Source organism: Mytilus edulis, chromosome 9 (genome assembly GCF_963676685.1).
Source record: "Mytilus edulis chromosome 9, xbMytEdul2.2, whole genome shotgun sequence".
Taxonomy (NCBI): Eukaryota; Metazoa; Mollusca; class Bivalvia; order Mytilida; family Mytilidae; genus Mytilus; species Mytilus edulis.
Window position 1 is genome coordinate 31,750,206 of NC_092352.1, and position 24,924 is coordinate 31,775,129.

At 33.0% G+C, this 24,924-nt stretch overlaps 3 protein-coding genes across 5 annotated transcripts in view; 1 reads left to right on the plus strand and 2 right to left on the minus strand.

Moving 5' to 3' along the window:
* Positions 1-1,308: 1,308 nt before the first annotated feature.
* LOC139489922 (myb-like protein D) lies at positions 1,309-1,779 on the minus strand. Its single transcript, XM_071276768.1, has one exon. It carries the CDS (start codon positions 1,777-1,779, stop codon positions 1,309-1,311), a length of 471 nt encoding a protein of 156 aa, XP_071132869.1.
* A 4,791-nt stretch (positions 1,780-6,570) lies between these two features.
* Positions 6,571-10,921, plus strand: LOC139488112 (interferon alpha-inducible protein 27, mitochondrial-like). The gene is made up of 2 exons (XM_071273503.1): positions 6,571-6,681; positions 10,409-10,921. The coding sequence occupies exons 1-2, from the start codon at positions 6,597-6,599 to the stop codon at positions 10,831-10,833; spliced, it is 510 nt and encodes a 169-aa protein (XP_071129604.1). The 5' UTR covers positions 6,571-6,596; the 3' UTR covers positions 10,834-10,921.
* A 3,552-nt stretch (positions 10,922-14,473) lies between these two features.
* LOC139488113 (polycystin family receptor for egg jelly-like) overlaps positions 14,474-24,924 on the minus strand; it is a 51,698-nt gene continuing 41,247 nt past the window's right edge. For all 3 annotated transcript variants that reach the window (XM_071273506.1, XM_071273504.1, XM_071273505.1), the window contains exons 28-37: positions 23,679-23,906; positions 23,231-23,332; positions 22,749-22,864; positions 21,586-21,751; positions 21,119-21,388; positions 20,305-20,796; positions 19,784-19,910; positions 18,261-18,514; positions 17,514-17,685; positions 14,474-17,245 (exon numbers count right to left, since the gene is read on the minus strand). In XM_071273506.1, the coding sequence (XP_071129607.1) occupies positions 15,804-17,245; positions 17,514-17,685; positions 18,261-18,514; positions 19,784-19,910; positions 20,305-20,796; positions 21,119-21,388; positions 21,586-21,751; positions 22,749-22,864; positions 23,231-23,332; positions 23,679-23,906 (3,369 nt within the window). In that variant the 3' untranslated portion in view covers positions 14,474-15,803. The remainder of the gene's footprint in view (positions 17,246-17,513; positions 17,686-18,260; positions 18,515-19,783; positions 19,911-20,304; positions 20,797-21,118; positions 21,389-21,585; positions 21,752-22,748; positions 22,865-23,230; positions 23,333-23,678; positions 23,907-24,924) is intronic.

Here is a 24,924-nt window from a genome sequence, read left to right on the forward strand (position 1 = left end):
TCTTTCTATAATTTGTATCCTTTCTTACTTCTCTTTTAGCAGCAAGTTCTCTTTGTCTTTCTATTTGTCTTTTATCAGAAATATCTCTTTGAGACTTCTTTCTATCTGCTTCAGTCTTTCTATAATTTGTATCCTTTCTTACTTCTTTTTTGGCAGCAAGTTCTCTTTCATTGAAATCTTCATTCTTTCTAGCCTCTCTTTTAGCAGCAGTTCCCTTTGTCTATCTATCTGTCTTATATTTGAATTTTCTCTCCGAAATTTTTTTCTATCTGTTTCAGTCATCCTATAATTTGTATCCTTTCTTGAATATCTTTTTGCATTTAATGCTTTTTCCTTGAATTTTTTATTTTTTCTTCTATTTTGCATGTAGTTTTTCATATATACAAATGTTGGTACCTTTATATACTGGGTAGACTTTTTTGTTTGTTTCGTGTTCCTTAGGGTCTGATCATTGAAATAATTCTTAATCTGGTTGGTCACATCTTTGTCATTATCTATACTACTGATACATAAAGGTAACATTTCAAATTGAGAGTCTAAATCAATTTGTAAACTTGTGTAAAAAGCATACAAGTAGCTGAGGAGGTCATGTAAGTCAGTAAATCCAATCAAAATACTTTTGCCAGAGGAATCTCATGGATTATTCAGTGTACATTCCGAATGAGAATGAGTGTCAAATAAATAGTATATATGATTATAATAATAAACTGCCGAACATATGGCTCCAATCATTATAAAAAATTTGTTTGACTGCTTAATACAATTTTGAATTGCTTCTTGTAATGAGAGAAATCCAGTCAACTCTTGGTACTGTAAAGCTATACCAAACAGAATGTTTTGTTTGTTAATTATAAAAATCCCTTCAGGAATTTCAATTTTGACAGGAATTTCATCAAAATTCAAAGGCATATTTTTAAATAATCCCTGTGTTGTTAATTCTTGAACATGCTTCCTGTAAATTTCATCTCCTTTATTTAAAATGTAATCCAGGTTCAGTGTGTTTGAATCAAAATTTAAAGAAGAAAGTGATAAGAAAACTAAACAATTACATGTACATTGGTTTCCCCTGCTTTGAGCAGCAAATGTTGTGGCATACTGGTCAAAAGTTCCAAATTTAAGAAAGTTTGCATTAAAAGAATTGACATATTTTGATAGCTCTTCTTCTGAATTATTTTAATAATGTTCATTTTGGTTTTGCAACAGATCAATTTGGATATTACTATGAGAATCTGTTTTTGCATAACTATTGTTTGATTCATGTGACAGAAAATCTGTTTGTATATGACAAGTTTCTTTTGCACAGTTATTTTAACTGTTTTGATTTAATTCCTTTGCACAGTTATTGTTACTGTTTTGATTCAATTCTTTGGCACAGTTTTTGTTACTGTTCTGATTCAACTCAGATATTTCAAGTTTATCTAATTCAGATATTTCAAGTTCATTCAATTCAGATATTTCAAGTATATTCAGTTCAGAAATTTCAAGTTTATTCAATTCAGATTTTTCAAGTAGTTTCAAGTTACTGTTGTTTATATTTGTGTGGAGGTCAGTATCCCCCATGTTATTTGAGTTACTGTTGTTTGTATTTGTGTGGAGGTCAGTATCCCCCATGTTATTTGAGATACTGTTGTTGAGGGTGTCAGTATCACCCATGTCAAGGTCACTTCTAGTACTGTTTATGGGGGCAGTATCCCCAGTCAAGTCCGTCAGTGTCTTTTTCTTTGGGTTTTTCACACCACGTTTAGCCTCTGCTGCCCTCCAATTTTTGTTTCTTGGCATCTTTAAAAATCTAGAAATATATATGCAAATAATGTACAATAACGAGGAAAAAATTTTACAAATGCATAATGCGATAAAAGAAAGGCTAGATGAACAATTGCATAATGAGAGGTAATACGATTAGTAACTTTAAATACATCATGAATATAATATGTGTTTTCTGCCATAGAGTTGTCACTTGTTTAGACATACTAAAGATACACCCATAGATGTATCTAGAATAATGATGCCTCAATCACACGTAAATTCAATTCGAATCGAATTCGCTAATCGCATTCAAACACTCTTCTTTTTCAATTCGAATTATCCTATTCACATTAGAAATACCTTTTTGTAAATACGAATTAAAAGATAACGTCCTTAGCACAGTAAAGCAAATTTGACCCATATTGCAATTTAAATGAGAAAGGACGTTAGGACGCAAAATGTTTTGAATGAAAATTGAACTTATTTCGAATTACGCGTGAACTCAGCATGATATGCTTCATTTATTGGAATAAAATAAAATCATAACAGACTTCCAAAAATTAAGTAAACAAGAGTTTCAAGTAAATAAGGTGATAACATTTTAAAATGCATTAATGTTCATTAAGAGTAAACTTAGTTTTAACCTTATATAACAATACATGTTTACTTCATTCATGTGTATGCATGTGAACAGAAGTTTGAACTTTTACATTTGAAATCAGTCAATACAAATTGGTGTTAAAAACAGTTTTGTGCTTGTAAATATTATAATTTCAATTTAAGTTATGAAGAAAACTTACCATTGAGTAATTTGAAAAATACTAATTAATTCAAAGTCACTGGTCCATGTTGTAGGGGACAGGGCGACAAAATAGTCATCAAATTGATATGTTATAATAGTATTGCATCTTCATACAAAATATCATTGATCTATCGCATGTAGTTCTTATCAAACTGACTTACGTAGAAAACTAAACAATTGACTAGATATGTCGGAACTACATGAATGGCCCTGTCTTAAAAAGTTGAAAAATCTGCAATTTCAACAACATATGTGGACATGATGGTAGTCTCACATATCAAAAATCAGCCCAATATCTAAAGGCGTTTAGAAAAAAAGTAGGTATAACTGTGATTTTCAACAATTTATAAATTCCAAAGCCTGTAATTTCGGCAAAAATAAGAAGGGCTTAAAAAACTTAAACTTGATTTGTTACACATGATGGTCAAGTTACCTAATAACAAGAATGTGTCCAAAGTACACGGATGCCCCACTCGCATTATCATTTTCCATGTTCAATGGACCGTGAAAATGGGTAAAAAATCCAATTTGGCATTAAAATTAGAAAGATCATACCATAGGATACATGTGTACTAAGTTTCAAGTTGATTGGACTTCAACTTCATCAAAAACTACCTTGACCAAAAACTTTAATCCTGAAACTCCTACTTTCCTTTTCCATGTTCAGTGGACTGTAAAATTGGGGTCAAAAGTCTAATTTGATTCTAAAATTAGAAAGATCATATCTTAAGCAACAAGTGTACTAAGTTTCAAGTTGATTGAACTTCAGCTTTATCAAAAACTACCTAATTTGATCTGTAACTCATCATGGTTAACTCGTTTACCAAATATCAGCCCATTATTTGAACGTGTTACGATAAAAAGTATGTATGAAAGGTTTGTTGCGGAATGATGGAATGACGGACAAGGGTAAATATATATGGCCCGGACAACTTTGTTGCTGGGTCATAAAAATTGCTACTTCTTACAAAGTCACTGGACCATGACCATGAGCAAAGGGACAGGGCTTCACATCTTAGTCATGAAACTGATATGAACTGATAGCAATCCATTTTGTACATAATTTCATTGATCTATCACTAATAGATCCTATTTTTACATAGTCAGATATTATTATAAATCATAAAAATAATAGCGAGAACGTCTTTCAATTTTTTAAATTGTAGAACTATAAATCAAGTATATCCCGTTTAATTTCCATGATATCAGATCACAAGTTACAACAGAACATAAATGCTTCAAATATTTATTAACACGATTAATTTAAATGCAATTATAATGATTATTCTTCAAAAATTTAAATATATCCATTGAAAACTTGTTTCAACTTCATCCTTCTCTTTTACAAGAATGTTTTCTCCACAACAACATTGACATTGTTGGGATCATGCAAAAAAATGCTAAATTTACAAGTGTTTGCAAATTAGATACATTTAATTGTATGCTTCCTTATTTTCATCTGCACAACACAGTGAAATAAATATAAACAGTAAAACAATAACTAAGCTATTTCAATCAGGTTAATATTATTTGCTGTCCTTTATCTGTAATGTATTCTTCCCTTTCATGATCGTCATTTTTATTTTATACGTTAATTTTACATTCTAAATTTGGAATGCTAGCTAATCAGATTATTCATTTAATTTCAGTAATCCTATTCATCTATTTGATATTATATCTAAAAATACTAAGCAGTTTGTGAGTCCCCATTATATTTTCAAATTATGCAAACTCTTCCATTATAACATATACTCTACCTCAGACTGTTCACTATAAAAGGAAAGGAAATATTCTAACTTTTCATTGAAGAGTTTCTTTTTGCTATATCTTATTACCAAAAAGAAACTTTTAAATAACAAAGTACAATAAACTAAAACTGATGACACTGAAAACATATAGTCTTCATTCTTGTAAAGTAAATGGTATGGTTCAAATATTTCTTAAATATTAATTCAATACCAATACTTTATATAGGATTTATCCAAGTAAATGAGAAGAGGGGACACAATTACATTAAAAAAAGTTTCCTAAACTTCTAAGAAAATATAAAAATCAAGGATAAAATGAAGAATTTCATTTTTTTAATGACCAAAAACATCTTTTAATAGTTAATTGATTGATGAACATTATTTCTGCTCATAATTTATCTCCATCTTTTATAATATTCAAGATAATAACCAAAAACTGAAAAATTTCCTTGAAATTACCAATTCAGCAGCAGCAACCCAACAACAATTGTTGTCCAATTCATCTGAAAATTTCAGGGCAGGTAAATCTTTACCTGACAAACAATTAAACTTGTGTCAGATTTTCTCTAAATACTTTGGTTTTAGAGTTATAAGACAATATCTACATTTAACCCTATGTTCTTTTGTTAGCTATGGCAGATATCTTGGTTCCTTAGCCGGGTCACCAAACACATTTTTTAAACTAAATACCCTTATGATAATTGAGGACAAGTTTGGTTCAATTTGTCTTACTAGTTTCAGAGGAGAAGATTTTTGTAAACGATAACAAAAATTTAAGAAAAATGGTTTAAAATTGACTCTAAAGGGCAATAACTCCTTAAGGGGTCAACTGAAAATTTTGGACATGTTGACTTTTCTTTAGATCTTACTCTGCTGAACATTAACGCTGTTTACAGTTTATCTCTATCTATAATAATATTCAAGATAATAACCAAAAAATGGCAAAATTTCCTTAAAATTGCCAATTCGGGGGCAGCAACCCAACAACCAACTGTCCGATTCATCTGAAAACTTCAGGGCAGATAGATCTTGACTTGATATACAATTTTACCCCTTGTCAGATTTGCTCTAAATGCTTTGGTCTCAGAGTTATAAGCCAAAATCTTCATTTTACCCCTATGTTCTATTTTTAGCCATGGCGGCCATCTTGGTTGGTTGGCCGGGTCACCGAACACATTTTTTAAACTAGATACCCTAATGATGATTGTGGTTAAGTTTGGTTAAATTTGGCCCAGTAGTTTCAGAGGAGAAGATTTTTGTAAAAGTTAACGACGCTAGACGACGACGGATGACGGACGCCAAGTGATGAGAAAATCTCACTTGGCCCTTTGGGCCAGGTGAGCTCAAAAGGATAACTTGACCATTAAGACAACCTAAATTCGGAAGAGCATGGCTATACATATTTTAATACTAAAGTCTTTTTAGGGGACAATAATTTGATTTTCTGCGGAGGAGGACTGGTGAAATGAATATCATTGACTTGCTAGCAGTGCACTGAATATAAATGAAACGACATAAGACAGCACGAAAATGAAATAATCTTGTACACAATAAAAAAAAAAAAGCACAAAATAAAATAGCCAATCTAGCAACAAGTGGACATTCATCCATCCTATCAGAAAAATTTTTTTAAAATGTTTTCTGCAAGACGATGTTTTGTCCCTACTATTTGTTAGAACTGAAAACAGGGGGCTCTTGAAATATTTATTTTCAATATTTATATTAAAAATGATCATGTCGTATTATATATTGTTTGAATCATTTGGTAATGCCGATTTTGATTGAATTGAATTAAAGTACAAAACTTTCAAACTTAAAAGAAAACAAGAATAATGATAGATTCAGTCATTTACATTTTACACAGACATAAGGCCGTCAGTTATCAGGTTTCATACATGTAGTCTAAAAAAAATCAGTCAGTTAAATCACCACAACAGAGTTGTAACTTAGGACAAACGCCAGCATTATTTTATTTTACCTGTTTGGTAGACAGAATATTATGAACGAACTTTATTACGTTTATCTATGCATGTACATGTACACATGTTTACATGTATCATTTAGTTCTACTTAGACTCGATTATGAGGTTTTATGCATATTACATGCTTTTAAATTGTATAAATATCCTTCAAATTATTTTTCTCTAAATGTGAATAAGATAACGTTCTCGATCCAGGAAATACAAATCTACAATAACTTTTTTGTAACCCCAAGTTACCCCATTATAAATGCAAAATTTGAGTTGCAATTTTCAGGAAATCATACTATTCTAGGTCAAGGTCAACTTCAACACGTAATAATGTCTACGAGATGTACAGTGGCAGAGTGTAAATGCAAACAGTTTGAACAACAGTCCACGGTTATTAAAGTAAAGAACAAAAAAGGTTTGCAATGTAAGATTGGTTGTGGAGCCCCTCTTTATTTTTACAATTAATTCAATATTTAGAACACATGGCGTGGCTAATTTTATTTCTAGGAGTATAACCTCGAGAGTTGAACTCGTTTATGCAGTGGCGGATGCAGGGTTGGAACCCCCCTTGTTTTTGGACGATCAATGCATTTGAATTGGGACATATAATTGGAACCCCCCTTTGTCCCGGGTTGGGAGCCCCCTTTTTAAAATGGCTGGATCCGTCCCTGTGTAACTATTTATATGAAGTCAATTCCTGAAATGATCCCAGACATCAATCATCTATCTTCACCATTACCAAAAATTAATAGCTTCAAAGCTGGTAAAGATGGTAAACTTAGAACTTATGTTACATTTAAATCAGTTTTTGGAAGAGAAAAATATCTTTCCATTATTGGGAACTTTGAACAGAGACGAAGCTTTAATAAATAAAGCTCAGAATGTCATCACACCATTTAAGAATCGAGTCCGGAAGGTATAAGGGTACTCTCCTAAGGCAGCAACCATTTGATTTTCTAGGGGGGGGCTATGGATTTTTTCCGGACAAACTTTTTTGTCGAAAAGTTGAAAACAATTTTTTTGTTTCAATTTTAGCATTACATATAGTGGCAGCTGAGGGTGAAACAAACAGTTTGTTTTTTTTCTCAGGGTCAAAAACAAATTATTTTTTTCTCCAAAAACTGGAAACAAACTTTTGACAGAACTTGTACTCGTTGTAACTCCGGAGATGTGGAGGATGAATATCATTTTGTATTCCAATGTGTTAAATTTAATGATGACCGCAATCATCTATTTCAAGAGATAGCTAAAAGTTGCCCCAACTTTTTAACTCTTAACGCAAGAGATAAACTGATATGGCTTATGAACACAGAAGATAAGTCTATTCTCACTGCTGCATGTAAATTTATTTCGAAAAATTGTTAATTATGTGGCTTTCTTGTCTGCTTCAGACACGAGGAGATCTGTGTAAATACCACAGCTCCTTGAGTACCGCCCCTTGGTGTCTGTTGCAGTAGGGAAACCTACACTATTCTCAATACCTGTTTACTGCAGTATATGTTATTTGCTGTGAATATACATGAACTTTTTCCATTTGTGTTTGTTTTTCTGCATCAGATACGAGAAGGATTGTTAGAGCTTATAAGATCACAATCCTAGAGCATCGTTCCTTGGTGTCTGTTGCAGCTAAACAATCATTTACTTTTCTACATTGGTTAGAGGTATAGGGGAGGGTTGAGATCTCACAAACATGTTTAACCCCGCCGCATTTTTGCGCCTGTCCCAAGTCAGGAGCCTCTGGCCTTTGTTAGTCTTGTATTATTTTAATTTTAGTTTCTTGTGTACAATTTGGAAATTAGTATGGCGTTCATTATCACTGGACTAGTATATATTTGTTTAGGGGCCAGCTGAAGGACGCCTCCGGGTGCGGGAATTTCTCGCTACATTGAAGACCTGTTGGTGACCCTCTGCTGTTGTTTTTTATTTGGTCGGGTTGTTGTCTCTTTGACACATTCCCCATTTCCATTCTCAATTTTATTTATTTTATATTTATACATTTTCAGCAAAATATTATAAAATCGAGTGAGAAAAAACAGTAAATAAATAAATGAGGTTTGCCACATCTCTGGAGTAGCAAATCTCAAATACTTTCTTATTTAACAAATAATACCGACTATTTCAATAGTTTATTTTACAATGTTACGTAAAATACTGTATGTTGTATCAATTATATATGTTATGTGTATATGCCCTCCTGGGGACCTAATTTGGAAAATAAAATTTATCTCATCTTATCTTAAATGTGGCTATCCTTATATAAAGGTATACACAGACGTGCTGCTGGTTTTTGCGGGTCACTTATTTGGAATATCAAATTATAAACAATGGGTATACCAATGGATCATATGATTGTTCATTTTCTATAAAGATGTATACTGACTTTTTTTCAGCTCTAATATTTTAAGATCCCATGAGTTGACGTCTAAATGGTTTATCGATCATATATTGTATGTTTGATAGCGAGGAAACAGTGGCGGATCCAGAAATTTTCATAAGAGGGGGCCCACTGACTGACCTAAAGGGAGGGGCCTCTCCAGCCACGCTTCAGTGATTCCCTATATAAGCAACCCCCCTAAATCCGCCTCGGGGAAATATGTAAATGATTCACGATTCTCCTATGAAAATGTTTTGATCTGATGATTTAAAAGACTTTTTGAACTGATTTTTATAGATTGCTATACTGTTATAACCACTACACCAGGTTAGGGGTGGGTTGAGCACCAGCTAACATGTTTAACCACGCCACATTGTATATGTGCCTGTTCCAAGTCAGGTGCCTAAAATAACATACATGCAAGTATCGAACTCCGAGGAAAATTCAAAACGGAAAGTCCCTAATCAAATAGCAAAATCAAAAGCTTAATCACATCAAACGAATGGATAACATATATTCCTGACTTGGTACAGGCATTTTCTTAAGTTTTCATGACTGCAAGGTTGAAGTTTTAGTTACAAGTAATCAACATTTATATAATAAAATATATGCTACTTTGGGGGTATAATTGCCACCGGCGCAAAAAGTAGATCAAATTTTCAGATATTGGGTGACTTATCTTAATATTATCGGTTTAAGTATGCATTACAGTTAGTGTTCAGCACTTCCAATATAAACCAAGTGAGCATATATATATATGCTTCTTTTTCAGAGGTCAATGTCTGGGTTATTGTACCCACGCAACACGTTACTGTAGACTATAAGTTACATAGTGTCACTGTGCTAGTGACTTAATACGGTATATATGGGGTCAGTAAATTCCATATGGGGTGAGAGCGAAGTCGGTAAGATAAATTCGTTACATAGTGCACTAGTGACTTAATACGGTATATATGGGGTGAGAGCGAAGCTCGAATCCCCATATGGAATTTACTGACCCCATATAATCCCCATATGGAATTTACTGACCCCATATATACCGTATTAAGTCACTAGTGCACTATGTAACGAATTTATCTTACCGACTATCTTAACATGTTGCATTAGTCTAGTGACCTATCATATTGAGCAAGTCTTCAATACCGTAAGCATTAAGAAACAACTACACTTCCATTGATTAATTGATAACGAATGCCAACAATAACCACTTGTTAGCTTTAAATGTCTTATATGAATTTATTTCAATCATTCATTGTCTGTTGAAACCTTGAAGATTTTTTTCTCAGTACCGTTTTGCTTTTATAAAGGGACGTAACACCTCTAATAACCGTGTATTGAAAAGCCCCGCTTACCTATTTACCTAATATGGAATACACGGTCTCCACGAGGTTGCTTTTAACCAATCATATTCCTAGAAATGTATAGGAGGTCAGATAAATTAAAATACCCGTCCGTCCGTCTAGTCTTGAAGGCGCTACCACGAGTTGAATTCATATAAATTAACACGATTACAAATTCCCGGACTGACCACTGGAAGCACATCAAATTGAACTGTGACGTGTAATTCGGGATATATTTTTATAGGTTTTAAAAACACAAAATGTTTTGTACAAATTTTTTTAATTGACAATATTGGGATTCAAAAATAAGCGAAAGTAGATTTTTTTCAGTCAAAACTATAGATTTAGTGTCACTGAACACCCGTTCTATGCATCGGTTTTATACTATTGTATATATTTTTATGTTTTTTTTTATTTTATTTTTTCAGGATCATGGTTGAAACCTCTAGCCATCGGAGCAGCTTGCCTTGTTGGTGGTGCAGTACTTGCTCCGATCGCTGTTCCTGCAGCTTTAGGGGCTATAGGTTTTACAAGTGGTGGTGTGGCAGGAGGGTCCATAGCTGCTGCAATGATGTCATCAGTAGGTAATGTGGCTGCCGGAAGTGCCATTGCTACCATGCAGTCTATTGGAGCCGCTGGATTAGGAGCAGCTGGGACAGCTGTCGGTGCTGGTGTTTCTGGCGTTGCGGGTGTTGCTGCTGCTAAGGCTGCAGGTGTAGGAAAAGGGAAAGAAGAAAGTCATAAATGTTGCTGCAAAACTGAACATACCTGTAAAACTTGCCAACACTGTAGATGTAAACATGGATCGGGTTTTGGTTCTGCTCAGGCACCAAAAAAAGACGAACCAAAATAAAAACTTTAATTGAAACATGTCAACTTAGATTATTTCGTTTGTGCTTATATTGTTAAATTTAATTTATTAAATTGAAGTCAAAAGTGAATCTCTTTTAGAACGCTTGTTACTAATTAGATATAAGAAGATGTGGTATGAGTGCCAATGAGACAACTCTCCATCCAAGTCACAAGTACAATTTACCAAAGTAAAACACTGTAGGTCAAAGTACAGATCGAACAGCAAGATATGAATGGTTTAAAAAGTGACTAGTGTAAAAGCAGTCAAACAGGAAAACAAACGGTTTAATCTAGAGTAAAAATCGAGAAACGAGACACACTTATGAACCACATCAACAAACGACAACCACAAAATTTATTTTCTAAAATCCGCAAAATATTTAAATCCATACTATTATTACAATTTGTCATTTATCATCTAGTTATTACAGTATTTTTTATTTGCGAAGTATATCACAACACTTATGAATCAAAGTCAACGTTCTCTTTTTATCCCTATGAATTATACAAGCAAAGGTTCTACTCATGTTATTTGTGATATTTATCCCAATCTCCGGAATCTTATACAAAGTAAAATTAATGTTTAGATATATGTCCTTTTCGTTGGCTGCAAATTATCTTGAAGCAACCATTTCTACATTATTTTTTTTATGCTATTTAATGTGTAATGTCTGATCTTTAAAAAAAAAACACCTGACACATATATTTATTTATTGATTGGTGTTTAACGCCACTTTTAGCACTGATGTGATATTTCGTGGCAGTCAGTTTTTATTGGTTGATGTAGCCGGTGTGCCCACAGATAACCACGGACTATCGTCACAATAGATAAAGCCACAAACAACATCGTGTTTGTGTGTAAAACTCATTACATTAACTGCTTGATAAACGAATTAGGTATTGACAATTTACTTGGAAACCCAACATATAACCTCACGACACTTACCAAAGAGGAAACCCTGGATAATCATAGGTCTGTTCTATGTTCCTTTGGAATTTCTACCAAAGATGATGAACTGGATCTTCCATCACTGTATTGGATACCTAAACTGCATAAGTGTCCTTACAAACAACGGTATATTGCTGGGTCTTCCAAGTGCTCCACAAAACCTCTTTCTAAATTATTAACATCTATTTTATCAGCAATCAAAGACGGGCTTCAATGTTATTGTGAAACTGCCTATTCTAGAGGTGGCGTGAATCAGATGTGGATACTTAAAAATTCCAAAGATCTTTTAGAGTACATACATCTAACTCTCTTTCATCTTGTAATAGTATTAAAACATTTGACTTTTCTACACTTTATACAAGTATTCCACATTCGAAACTCAAAGACAAATTGAAAGAGTTGGTATTGCTTTGTTTCATTAAAAAGAATGGCCAACGAAGAAACAAGTATCTTGTCTTAGGAAGGGATAAATCCTACTTTGTAAAGGATCACTCTGATTCAAACAAAAAATTCTCTGAAACTGACATTATCAAGATGCTTGATTTCTTGATTGACAACATATTTGTTACGTTCGGACCACGTGATTTCAACAGACTATCGGCATTCCAATGGGAACGAATTGTGCCCCTCTTCTTGTCAACTTGTTTCTTTATTATTATGAGGCTGACTTCTTAGGAAGAAAGATAAGAAGTTAGCAATATTCTTTAACCCTACTTTCCGCTATATAGATGATGTTCTTTCACTAAATAATTCAAAATTTGGTGACTACGTCGAATGCATCTATCCCATTGAATTTTGATAGATAAAGGATACAACAGATACAGTTAAGTCGGCCTCATATCTTGACTTACATCTATAAATTGACAATAAGGGTCGATTGAAAACAAAACTTTACGACAAAAAGAGATGATTTTAGCTTTCCAATTGTGAACTTTCCATTTCTAAGTAGAAACATTCCAGCAGCACCTGCATACGGTGTATATATCTCCCAATTGATACGATATTCCCGTGCTTGCATTTCCTATCATGATTTTCTTAATATAGGGTTGTTGCTCACACAAGGAAGCTATTAAATCAAGAGTTCCAAATGGTGAAGTTGAAATCATCTCTTCGTAAATTTTACGGACGCCATCACGAGTTGGTTGACCGTTATGGAATAACCGTTTCACAAATGATATCGGATATGTTCCTTACGTCGTAACTACAATCCCCTTCCCTTTCATAAATGTGACCTACCGAATAAGACTATTTACCGGATTTGTTATCTCATAAGCAACACGACGGGTGCTTCATGTGGAGCAGGATCTGCTTACCCTTCCGGAGCACCTGAGATCACCCCTAGTTTTTGGTGGGGTTCGTGTTGTTTATTCTTTAGTTTTCTATGTTGTGTCATGTGTACTATTGTTTGTACTTTTCATTTTTAGCCATGGTGTTGTCAGTTTATTTTCGATTTATGAGTTTTACTGTCCCTCTGGTATCTTTCGTCCCTCCTTTAGTAAATAAAAAAAAATAACATGTTTAATCAAAAATATAGTTAAAGTGCGTTTCTTGATTTAGGCATTTAACCCTTGCTGCATTTTTACGCACCTGTCCCAAGTCCGGAGCCCTGTTGTTGAAAGTTCAGTGGTTGTTGTATGTTGGTGTGGTTCATAACTGTTTCTCGTTTTTTATAAAGACTAGACCGTTTGGTATTCTGTTTCAATTGTTTCACACTAGTGATTTTTAGGGCCCTTAAAAGTTTGATGTGAGTAAATGCCCCCATGTTGAAGTCCGTACTTTGACCTATAATTGGTAACTTTTAATATATTGCGACTTGGGTGGATAGTTGTCTCATTGGCTACCATACTACATTTCTTCTCAATTATAGTATTAGTCATCAAGGGGAAAAAAATCTTGAATAAAATTTCAAAATTAAATTATCGATATAAGGTACGTTCATTTGTCTTTCTTATTTCTATATTGTTTATGTAGGGTGTTAATTCAGTAGCAGAGGGCGTGTGTAATTTTCGGGTTATCCTTCACTTTAAATTTTCTACAAATAACCCGGCAGTGTCGTTTTTCGTCATTTAGCCATGCAGGGTATATGGTTCGTCTGAACAACTCTTACAATTTTCAAGCTAGAATTTTTATATAATCCAGGGTTTTGTATATAGAAAGAGGTTGTGCAAAATTTATAGAATTCAGTGTTTTCAATACATGTATGAATGACCGCCATCCAAATTTACATTTCAACATTTTCCCTTGACTGGTTCTTTCGTCATCAGGTAAAGAGAGCCAAAAGATATTAAGGACTTTCAAACTCATAGGTTTCTGACAGAAAATCTGAAAGTCTAGTTTGTTCCTATTATTGTAAACTGTAACACCTATATGATCAGAAGGAATCTAAAAGAGTAGCTAAATCCTCATTATGTCTTCTCGACTAAGAAAGTTCTTCTATTAAACTGATAAAGGTTGTTTGTGAGATATAATAATTAACAATTCTTTTAAATCTCTTTTGATGTGTCAAGTTTTATTGAATGCCATGACTATTTCATTTTTCATTTTTTCATGAATTTATTTTAGATTTTAATTTGTATTACCGGTATACATGTACATGTAGCGGTTTCAACGTATCGCATACGACATCTTGGTTGTGCTTCAAATGTAAATAAAATCATATAAACAATCATAATTTACTATAACAACAACAAAAAATGAGCCAAAGTTTTATTCAAATCCTGAAAAAGGAAATTTTTTTACAGATAGTAGAAGATTAAAGAATGAAGTATAAAAACGTGTTTCTGTATAAGATCCATAGATTATGCCTCATTGCACAAAAAATACAGACAAGTATAATTCATTAAGAACTGGAAAAATAACTTCATACATTGTACCTGAAACCATTACAGCAGAATGCATCTAGTATGTAATTATATGTAATATCTTTGGTTAACTTACTTGCTATCTGAACCGATAAGTCATTATTATATTAGGTAAACTACCCTCCTTTTAGTGTAGACTAGTCTGACAGATAACCAAATCTATCTGTCTGTAGGACTAGACTACTCCGAAAGGAAGGAAGTTTACCTAACCTAATACTAAACTTCACGGTTTTAATAATAAGCAAGCTAACCAAAACTTATACCTTTACCTACACACTCGATGCATTCAGCTGTAAAATAAAATTATTGCTTGTACATGTGACTTATTTATCTTTTGTCATCGTATGGCATTTGAAATAAGAATACAAAATAAACCTCACAAATATTTGCGTTATAAATTCATGTTGTACGTAATTTGAACAATAAAGATAGCTAGTTACGTATTTTAAAAGAATTAGTTAGAAAAAATCTTCATAAATATCAGTGATAGACTCCTTCCAACAAAATAAAATAATTGACTTTTGTTTCTTTTAATATATTTTAGATATGAATAAAAAGATGGGGTATGAGTGGGCCAATAAGACAACTCTCCACCCAAGTCACAATGTATAAAAAGTTAACAATTATAGGGCAAATACGGTAGGTTTATTTTTCGCTATACAAGAATTGAGAAAACAACAAAACTAAATATTGTACAGAAAAATCTTAATCTATTCGAATACTTAATAGAATAAATCTTCTGTTACATAATTTGTTTTAACAATTTTGGAATTATAAAAATTAAGTTTCATTTAGACAGAGAAAAAAAACCAAATCATAACAAAAGTGAAATATAAACATAAAAAGATGTCTTGACTTGTCTGAAATTATTCATTTAAAATGAGAACAGAGCTTTATTTATATAGCTATCATTAAACTACAGGTTTTAAGAAGATTTATGCTTTTAATAACATTGCATATTTTTCATACGTTTATCGTTTATTGACAAAACATTTTTTATCTGTAAAATAACTGCATTTATGTTCTTTTACACTTTGTTGAAAAGTTATATACCTCCCCTTACCCTCCTTAACACTTTGAAATTTTTGATTACCCCAAAAATCAAATTTGCTCAAAATGGAGCATTGTCGAAGGTCACAACATGAATACATAAAGTTTCTCTTATGTCTGAACCATAGTCATCTTTTCATACTTTAGACTGCGCACTGAAGGTGGATCATACATAGGTAAATCGGCTCCCTTCCGTTTACCATAGGCATTCTTATCAAACAACTCATCCAGCCGTTCTTTCTCCATGTAGATGTGTGATATCGAGTGTAGCAGACGATCAATCTGGTCGGGGAACAGTTCAGTCGGACCACGTGTGTCTGCTGCATGTACGCTGTTTGGTTTAAGAACGTTTTTGTCGGGAGTTCCAACTCCGGTCCATAGTTTAAGTCTGCCTAACATAAACTGGACGATTTCATAGTCGTTATTCTGCTTGTTTGCGTCGATTCGAACGGCAGAAAAAGACTGGTTCAAGATGGAGAGGAACATGTTGACAACAATAAACGTAATCACAACGACATACAAGAAGAGGAAAACTTGTGTTAAGACAGGTTGGGCATTGGACATGGCATAGATATCGAATTTACCCATCATCATTACGACACCGGATTCGCAAGATGTTACAAAAGTTTTGAAGGACTTGATGTTTGCCACATAAATCATGTAGAATAGTTGAATAAAAGCCAAGAAAACAATATTGAAGATGACACTAAAGTGAAGAAGATCTCTTGCAGATGCTTTAATTGTTGAGGCCAAAAGACAGATTTTCTTGTTAAATCTAAGTAATTTCAGGAATTTCAAAGTTGCAAAGAAAGCCAACCAACCAACTATATAGGAAAATATCTCACTCCAATACCCTACATATTGAAATTTCATATACTCATTTCCATGACTAACTTTAAATCGTTCTGTCAACTTGTTGGTTTCAAACATTCGATAGAAATAGATAACAACTGCGGTAACTGACATTGCACAAATTCCCAACTCTACCAAATTCCAAAATTCCTTAAAATAAGATAGTTTCTGCTTGTATATGTTACGAGCTTCAGCAAAAATGAAGTACACGGTGAATAAAAGATATGAAAACTCACATGCCAATACGAACAACATAGCAGAGTTCATATAGGGAAATAAATTGACTGGCTCAAATCGATACGATGGAACTATACCCTGACTTGGACGGAATTCTGCGAGCATAGTTGATACTGCGAACAAGTTTATGCCAGGATTATATACCGTGAACTCTACGAACACTGCTCGAGTGTATCGATCAATCCAACCTTCTTCTTGTAATTCTATCATTTTATTTCTGAGAGTTGATACGTTTCCACGTAACCTGACAACATATCCACCACCGCTATACATGGATACCTCACCCCAGTACGGATATCCCTCAAGTTCATTAGCAGTTGTATATCTATATTCTTCTCTGGAAGTATTTCCCGTCAATGGTTTCCATCCCGGTTCGTAGCTGTTTTCGTCCTGGTTATGTACACTGTACTCGTCGTTACATTCGTGTATTATACCTACAACTTGGTCCGGAACTTTGCAAGATCCTGAAATATGTCAAGAAAAAAACATCTTATCTAATTCTGGTGAATATACTGGTGTGCAGAAAACTCTGAAACGTAATTATGAATAATAGAGAAAATGTCATTGTTGCAATTTTATTTGGTTGGCTGTTATACTTATATTTTTGAAATAGTATAATGGCCGATTAACAACCCAATGGAATATTACAATAAAAAAAAATTTTGGAATTGGAATCACTTATGAAAATTAAACCAAATGAATTTAAAAAAGTTTGGTGAAAATGATAGTTACCCCTTGTTACTCTCAGTTGTCTCATGGTTGCGTATCCCATAATCCTAGATTGTTTGTCGTTGATGTAACCACGCAAGAACAGGGGCTGTTCATCATTATAGTAATTGAGTGCTCTAAGTCCATTTCCCATTCCTGATTTAGCCCAAGACCAAAAGTCATCCTGGTTCTTAGCCTGGAAAGGTTGCATGCATGTTAATATTATGAATATTTATTCACTTATACAGCAAAATTAAATTGCATCTACTTTCTATATAGTATTAATCGTTAGCTAGGTTTGAAAGATGTGAGTTTACTATAAATAATTATGAAACAGTTCAGATGAGTCAAAGACTTTATGGGAAAAAGTCTTGACTGAAATGAAGTCTCGTCACTAATAAATGGAACTGTATATGCATTTAATTATACGCCGGACAGTAATCTAACTTTCAACATTCGTTTCTTTTTTTTTAATATTCCGTATGAAAAATCCAGAGAATTCTTTTTCTTGCCAGTTTTTGTTCAAATGTTGTTTCACAAAAATAGGCACAGGGACCTATCTTAAGAAATTACATTAACTATTGGTAATAAACTGATAGATATGATGTCTTAAAAATGTGTAGGTCAGATATGCGATTCGTTTACAAAAGATTCAGCAGTGACGCTCGAATGGTACCAAAAGTCCATATAAGAACATGTTTGTTCTTTTAATTTCAAAAGCAAAAAATCAATAAAACAAATGAAATAAACAGTTGTATGGCAAATTCTTACCTTCATAAACCAATGATTCGTATCATTTGTAACTATGAACACTTGTTCCATGCTGTTTTTATATGTATACATAAGCTCCGATCGGTTCCTGTAGCTGATGACCATAAGAATCCACAAGAAAAAGGAATAAAACACGAGTTCCCTGACAACAGACCACATCTTGATTTCCTGTAACCTCACTTGTCGAGCTTTTTCTACCAATACCGGGTCTGGTGGTGCATATGCTGCTCTTTTTGGTCTTGTAGCTGAGAATACTTGAAGGTAAAAGGAAAATCATTTCAACACGACATATATAATACTGGATATGGTGGTTCCAGAATATCATTTAGGTACAGCGTAAAATGTAAATAAACTTTGCGTCTATGTGTTCAATAACGACATTGTTTTACAGTTGGGGCATAATAATAATATAGCTATTGTACTTTTTTTCCGTCAGATTATCAGTCAGCATTTGTTTTAGAAAAATAGGAAAACGATGTGTTGTGATTAAATTATTCTGTTACTTGCATGCAAACAAAGGTATCTGAAATTACCAGATGTATCAAACATCTCCATCTTACAAACTCTTTTAGTGATTCAAACACTCGGACAGAGACATAGAGGAAAAAATAAAGATTAGATTGACGCTAGAAGATCACTTTTATTGATAGACAATTTCTCTTATTTTAATATCTTGATTGTTGCAAAAAAAGAACGAACTCGTCAAAGGAGTAGGTCCGGTAAGGACCGATTTTGGCCTCAAATTTCAGTTTCATCTGACGAAAGATTTTGACCACTTTTTAAACACTTAAGTGTCTATTTCATATGATGCAATTAATTTATGTGAAAGATTTTAACTTATTTAGTCATTAAAAACGATCCGATTCAGGCGCAAATATGAGAAATCTACCAAATATGCGAAAAAATGTCACTTTTCAGATGTTTTTTGTCAAAAACGAAAGTGGCCGCATCCGTGTTCATCCTCAATCTTTATACATGTTATGTATTATCATCAAATACAACTTCCATTTCAATATTTTGGATGAACACGAATGCGGCCACTTTCGTTTTACACGGAAACTGTCTAAAATTTAACTAAAATGCTGGAATTGTGAAGATTTCAGTAATTTAGCATGAATTAAGGGTGCTAGTTCTCAATATATGTGCATTGTATTGTCAAAAAGAGCCCATATTTATGTAGCAGAACCTTTCTACTATCCAATAAATGACTAAAAGTTTACATTTTGACAATTTTGTAAAACTGCTATATTTTGGGGCCAAAATGGGGTCTTACTGGACCTACTCCTTTCCTTCGGTATGATCAGATTTATGTTTTCATGTGTAGAACTAATTCATCGCATCCAACTACAAAATGGTTTACTTTTGTTAGTGTTAACTTATTTAAACACTACATTTAAATATTTATATTAGGTATAACTTGAACTAGCTAAGTAAACAGACAAAAAATCCTTATTGAAGAATAAATCATAGATTTTGAATCTGATATTAAGAATTGATACAATGTTTTAAATTTTTAAGCATACTTGAGTCCTCATGAAGAAGTGGATCGTCTGCAGATATGTGTGGTTTTTCTTCATCGTCTTCATCCTCGTCATCGTCGGCTCCTGGATTTTTCACAAGTAGGGACAACACTATCGCAGTCAGGAACACCTTTATAAGAGAACACAATATTTATTAAATGTATTTAAACCATATACTAGTCATGTATATAAGACATACATTAGTGCTATCAAACTAATGTAAGGGTCATTGAAGACTTAAATATGATATCTAAATATCACAAAAAGTTTAATAAAATGAACCTAAGTCAATTAAAAAGTAGAAGAGTATTAAAAATAAAACGCATATATATTTCACGAACATTCTTCATATTATCTGGATTATAGGGGGAGTATTGAACTCTAAATAAAAGTAGCTCGTCTTGTCCTAGCCTAAGTCTGGAATATCACGAGTAACAAAACTTGGAATACTTACATCCTGTATTTATGTCTATGTTTTTGTTATTTTCTTATCTAGTTAAGCCAACAAACATAAGTTTAATTACCTTTATTGGCTGTGTCACAAAAATTGAGGAGATGAATGATATCAACATTGATGTGATCCATTTCTGACACTTCACGTCTTGGAACTGGATACCATAGAAAATTACGAATGCCCCGGATACAAAAGTGGCACTCCATAAAAGTATCCATCCAAATATAACAAAATACCAAGGTAAGTCCATCTTCTTCTTCCTTTTCTTTCCTGATGGTTTATTTGCCAAGTCGCCTACCGATAATGATGTGTAGCCACGTGACATTGATGTATCCGGACGATTTTTCTGCTCCAGTAGAATTGATGGTGTCAATGTACCTTCTCTGGTGTTTTCGAGTGTTGGGTTAACATCTGTCATTGATGTGGCTCGCTTAGTAGTGTTGTTGAGAGCAGTTTGCACCCGAGATGGTCGTTTGTTTTTCGGACGTGATTTTCTAAACAATGTTATGATTAAGAACGTCACAGGAAAGACTATGATATTACTAAGAACTCCAATATATATCTGAAAATATGTTTATTATATTTATAAATTTGTTTAGTAATCATTTACTCACTCGCGTACTGTTGGTTATATTAAAAATATATTTGCCAATTTCCAATCCTAAATTACTGAATATTTTTAATTATTGAACAATACAGTTCTGCGTTTATTTTATAGAATTAATATTTTAAAAGATAAATTAATTTTAAATAAAATACATGAAAGTCAAAGTTATCTATCTCAAAAGACTAGGCAAGTAATGAACAAAAGCATGACCAGGAATCAGACCACCTTACGTGCGCTTCAATTAATTGACAAATGAGTGAAGAAAGAGGCTAATTACCTGTTCTGGTGAAAGTGCAAATGGTCCAAACGTGTATGTCTTTGCACCTTCGTCTTTCTCATAAAACATGGCATTGGTTAACATTGACAGGTAAAGTAAACATAAGCAACAAGATACACGTTGCACACGAGTGAATCTGCTTTGTGGAGGACGAGCAACTACAGAGAACCAGAGGTGACCATCACTTAAACTTTTAGTTGTTTTCTCCGTAAACAAGTGGCTGAATTCCGTCATTTGTTCCTTTCCAGCAACAGGTATGACTCTATCGATCTGCATTAAAATGACATAAATACATAATTGTGATGCATTATACTTGAAGAATACAATTTCTGATTTTTACAAATAAGCGCAGTTCTTTAAACATGTTGAAAGTCCAATAAGAAGTTAATTGAATGATGTAATTATTATTTTGTTCTCCTTTTTAAACAAAAATGATTTGACTTTTTTATACAAAGTAATTTAAACACCTGTCCATCATCTTCTTCTACAGCAAACCATCTGTTGCTTATGAAAATAAACTTTTCGTCAGTCTGTACATCTCTTATCACCACGCTTCTAAGGTACCAGGACGCCATTGTTCCTTTACCCGAGTTGTCATGCCAAATGTGTAGGTAGTTCAGAGCACCTAGTGGTCTGTAAAGTATATAAATTGTTAAAGTAATCAATGAACTATATACATGTTTTAAAATAATAAGAAGGATGTTTCTGAGGACACGGATGTTTCCGCTCAAGCTTGCTGGTCAAACGAAAATGGGAAGGATGGAAAGACGGAAAATCAGAAAAACAGAAAAACAGAAGGACGGATGATCAAGGGTAACACGTAATGCCCCCTTTGCCATGCGGTGGGGTCATAGAAATATGAAAGTCTTGTCTTTGAAAGTATCTTAAATAAACTGCATGGTAACGAAACGCCAAATTCACAACTATCCAATATCTTATAAAATAGTAGTTTAAACTTGTACCAACCAGTTGAGGTTGTTAAATGTAAGCAGTTGTATTTATTAAACATAAACAACTTTCGCTCAACAAGGCTTAGACAAAAACGAATTGATTGACTGTAAATGCCACACTCCAACAAATAAATCTTATAACAAACAATTGGTGTCAGTGATGTTCCTCCAATGGGATGAAAATATGTATCACGTTATGTTAGATTGTCATTCTTTCATGATAGGTGATCTTGGTTACTTGTTTTGTAAGGACTCATATAATGGTTTCGACACAATTGGGGAAAATATCTTACAGACGTAATATGAATGAACATTCATTTTACTTCATAAAATTTCAAATTCATGATATCACAAACTGTGTACATGCAAACGTTTTTAGTTTAAAGGTTTGAGTTTTTATGTATTTGTATGGACGACTTATAGACTTTATGATAATACACATATATAAACTGCAATATACTTATACGAAATAATCAATGTATTTTATTATTTTGGTGTTAATGAAATATTTAAGAAATAATTCTTAAATTCTTTTGTCAATGCTCGTTGTAACATGGATAGGCATTATATTGGTCAATATTTTCTTATCAAGCGTTAGCGAGGCGTAAAATGTTGACATATATAATGCCTGTCCATGTTAAAATGAGCATAGAGAATGGCTTGAATGAAAAATGTGTCACCTTGGTGCAGACATCAGGAAACCATCGACAGTTCCTCGTCTTAGAACCTTTCTCTTAGAATCTGATAATGGTCTTACGTCTGTTTCATCGTCTTCTCCACTCAAAATGAACTGAACCTACAAATAAAAGCAACAGTAGTATACTGGTGTTCAAAAGTCATAAATCGATTGAGAGAAACAAATCTTGGTTAAAAACTTAAACAGAGGAAAACACATCAACTATAAGAGCAAAACAAAGGAACAACAGGAACACTGAAGGGCAACAAAAACAAACGTCAACATACATCTAAACGGACTAATTTATATCATAAACTGCCATATTCAAATTGTCCAGGTCAATACTCAACATTTATTTTCTTTCACAAAACATACATGTGCAAATTCATTATTACCTCAAATGTAATCTGTTAAATTGAAAAATACAAATACTTATTTCTGATAGTAAATTCAACCTTCAGTTTTATGTTTCTTTTAATATTTTACCTTTGAATCAGTTCCCGCTTTTCTTCTCATCCCTGTGACAACTACTATTTCGTAGAAGTATTTGTCCATCTTGTCATTGTCCACTAAAGGTGTTAGTCCAAGCTGTAACACATCAAATATTTTACTTTCTATAAAACATTGCATATTGTATTTATCTAATACGGATAATCGGCACAGTAAGAAATATTCACGTTATATTGTTTATTTTTATCAAGACAGTGATATATCATGCTAACTTTTATTATTTCAAAATTAGGAAAAACTTTTTTTTTCTAAGATTAAATTCGAGTTTCAATTATTTGAAAATAAGGGATTCCTAATTCAGTAGTTTGAATGAACTGAAAAATACAGACTCAAACAAAAATAGCTTTACACTCAAAATTGCCTTAACTACGAAAGTTAAAAATCATTTAAAATGATGACGCTATAAATCACTATTATACTTTACCTTTTCAATGTCCTTTTTATCCTGCCTTCTTGCCCATATTACAACAACCAGATACAACACAGATATAACAATCATTGTGATATACAGAGTAGGATTTTTCAGGAAGTCTGCATTACTGAAGACAAAGTTCCAGTCTATTGTATTTGGTGTTACAACCCAACCACCAGCAAATGTTGTTAAATGGGTACACAAACAGTGGGTAAGCGATGTGTCTGTTTTCGGTCCAACCTTAAATTACATAGTTATATGAGTTAGTAATATTCGATGAATGAATCTACCATCCATGTTTTGTGTGTCCATAGAAATGGAACTAAATAAATAACAGCAGAAACTTAATGAGAAAACAACAAAACTGATGACAAAATGAAAACAGTAACATGTTAATAGAATGGTTCTAATATGCTGTATTAAAAATAGAACACAGTCAGCAATCAACTATTATGAGATATTGGTGTAATCATCTTCGATTTCTTTTGCTGTTGGAATCATCGTGTTTTAAGAAATTTGTAGCTTAGACTTTTATTGTTGACGAAAAGGCACTGTTCAAATGAGAAAAGTTATTTGATTTTTAAATTAGCATGAAATATTTTAGTGCTGAGTGCGAACAAATCCAACGGTTTGGTATTGTTGCACAAATTTCAATAATTGAGATTGACAATTTCATGTCTTAAAGTTTAACATTATCCGAGTCTGATAGACACCACTAGTTGGTTACAATACCTTATCACAAGCAATCTTTATTTTTAAGAATTAGGTAATCAAACAAAAATACTGAACTCCGAGGAAAATTCTAAAAAAGGATAGTCCCTAATCAAATGGCAAAATCAAAAGCTCAAACACATCAAAACGAACAACTGTCATATTCCTGACTTGGTACAGGCATTTTCTTATGCTCTTCATTTTGATACTTTGTTTAATTTTTTTTTTAATTGAGCGCCACTGATGATTTTTTGTACACGACAAGCGGGTCTGGCGTATAGAATTGTCAGTCAAGCAATTTTAAGAGTTTTGTTATATTTAAATAATAAAGGACAGTAGTTTAAATCTTCGACACTACTTAGAAGCGGTAATACTATATCAATCTATACGTGGGTTTTTGTGGAGTGTAAGAATCCAGTGCAAAGAAGTGTTATATGCATAGTCCTTATTGATGCTAGTAGCAAGAGCATGGTCAGATGTTATGTTTTAAAAAATTGTCGTCATTCGTAAATGGGAAGTTACATGTATGTTTTAGCTAAGTCGATTA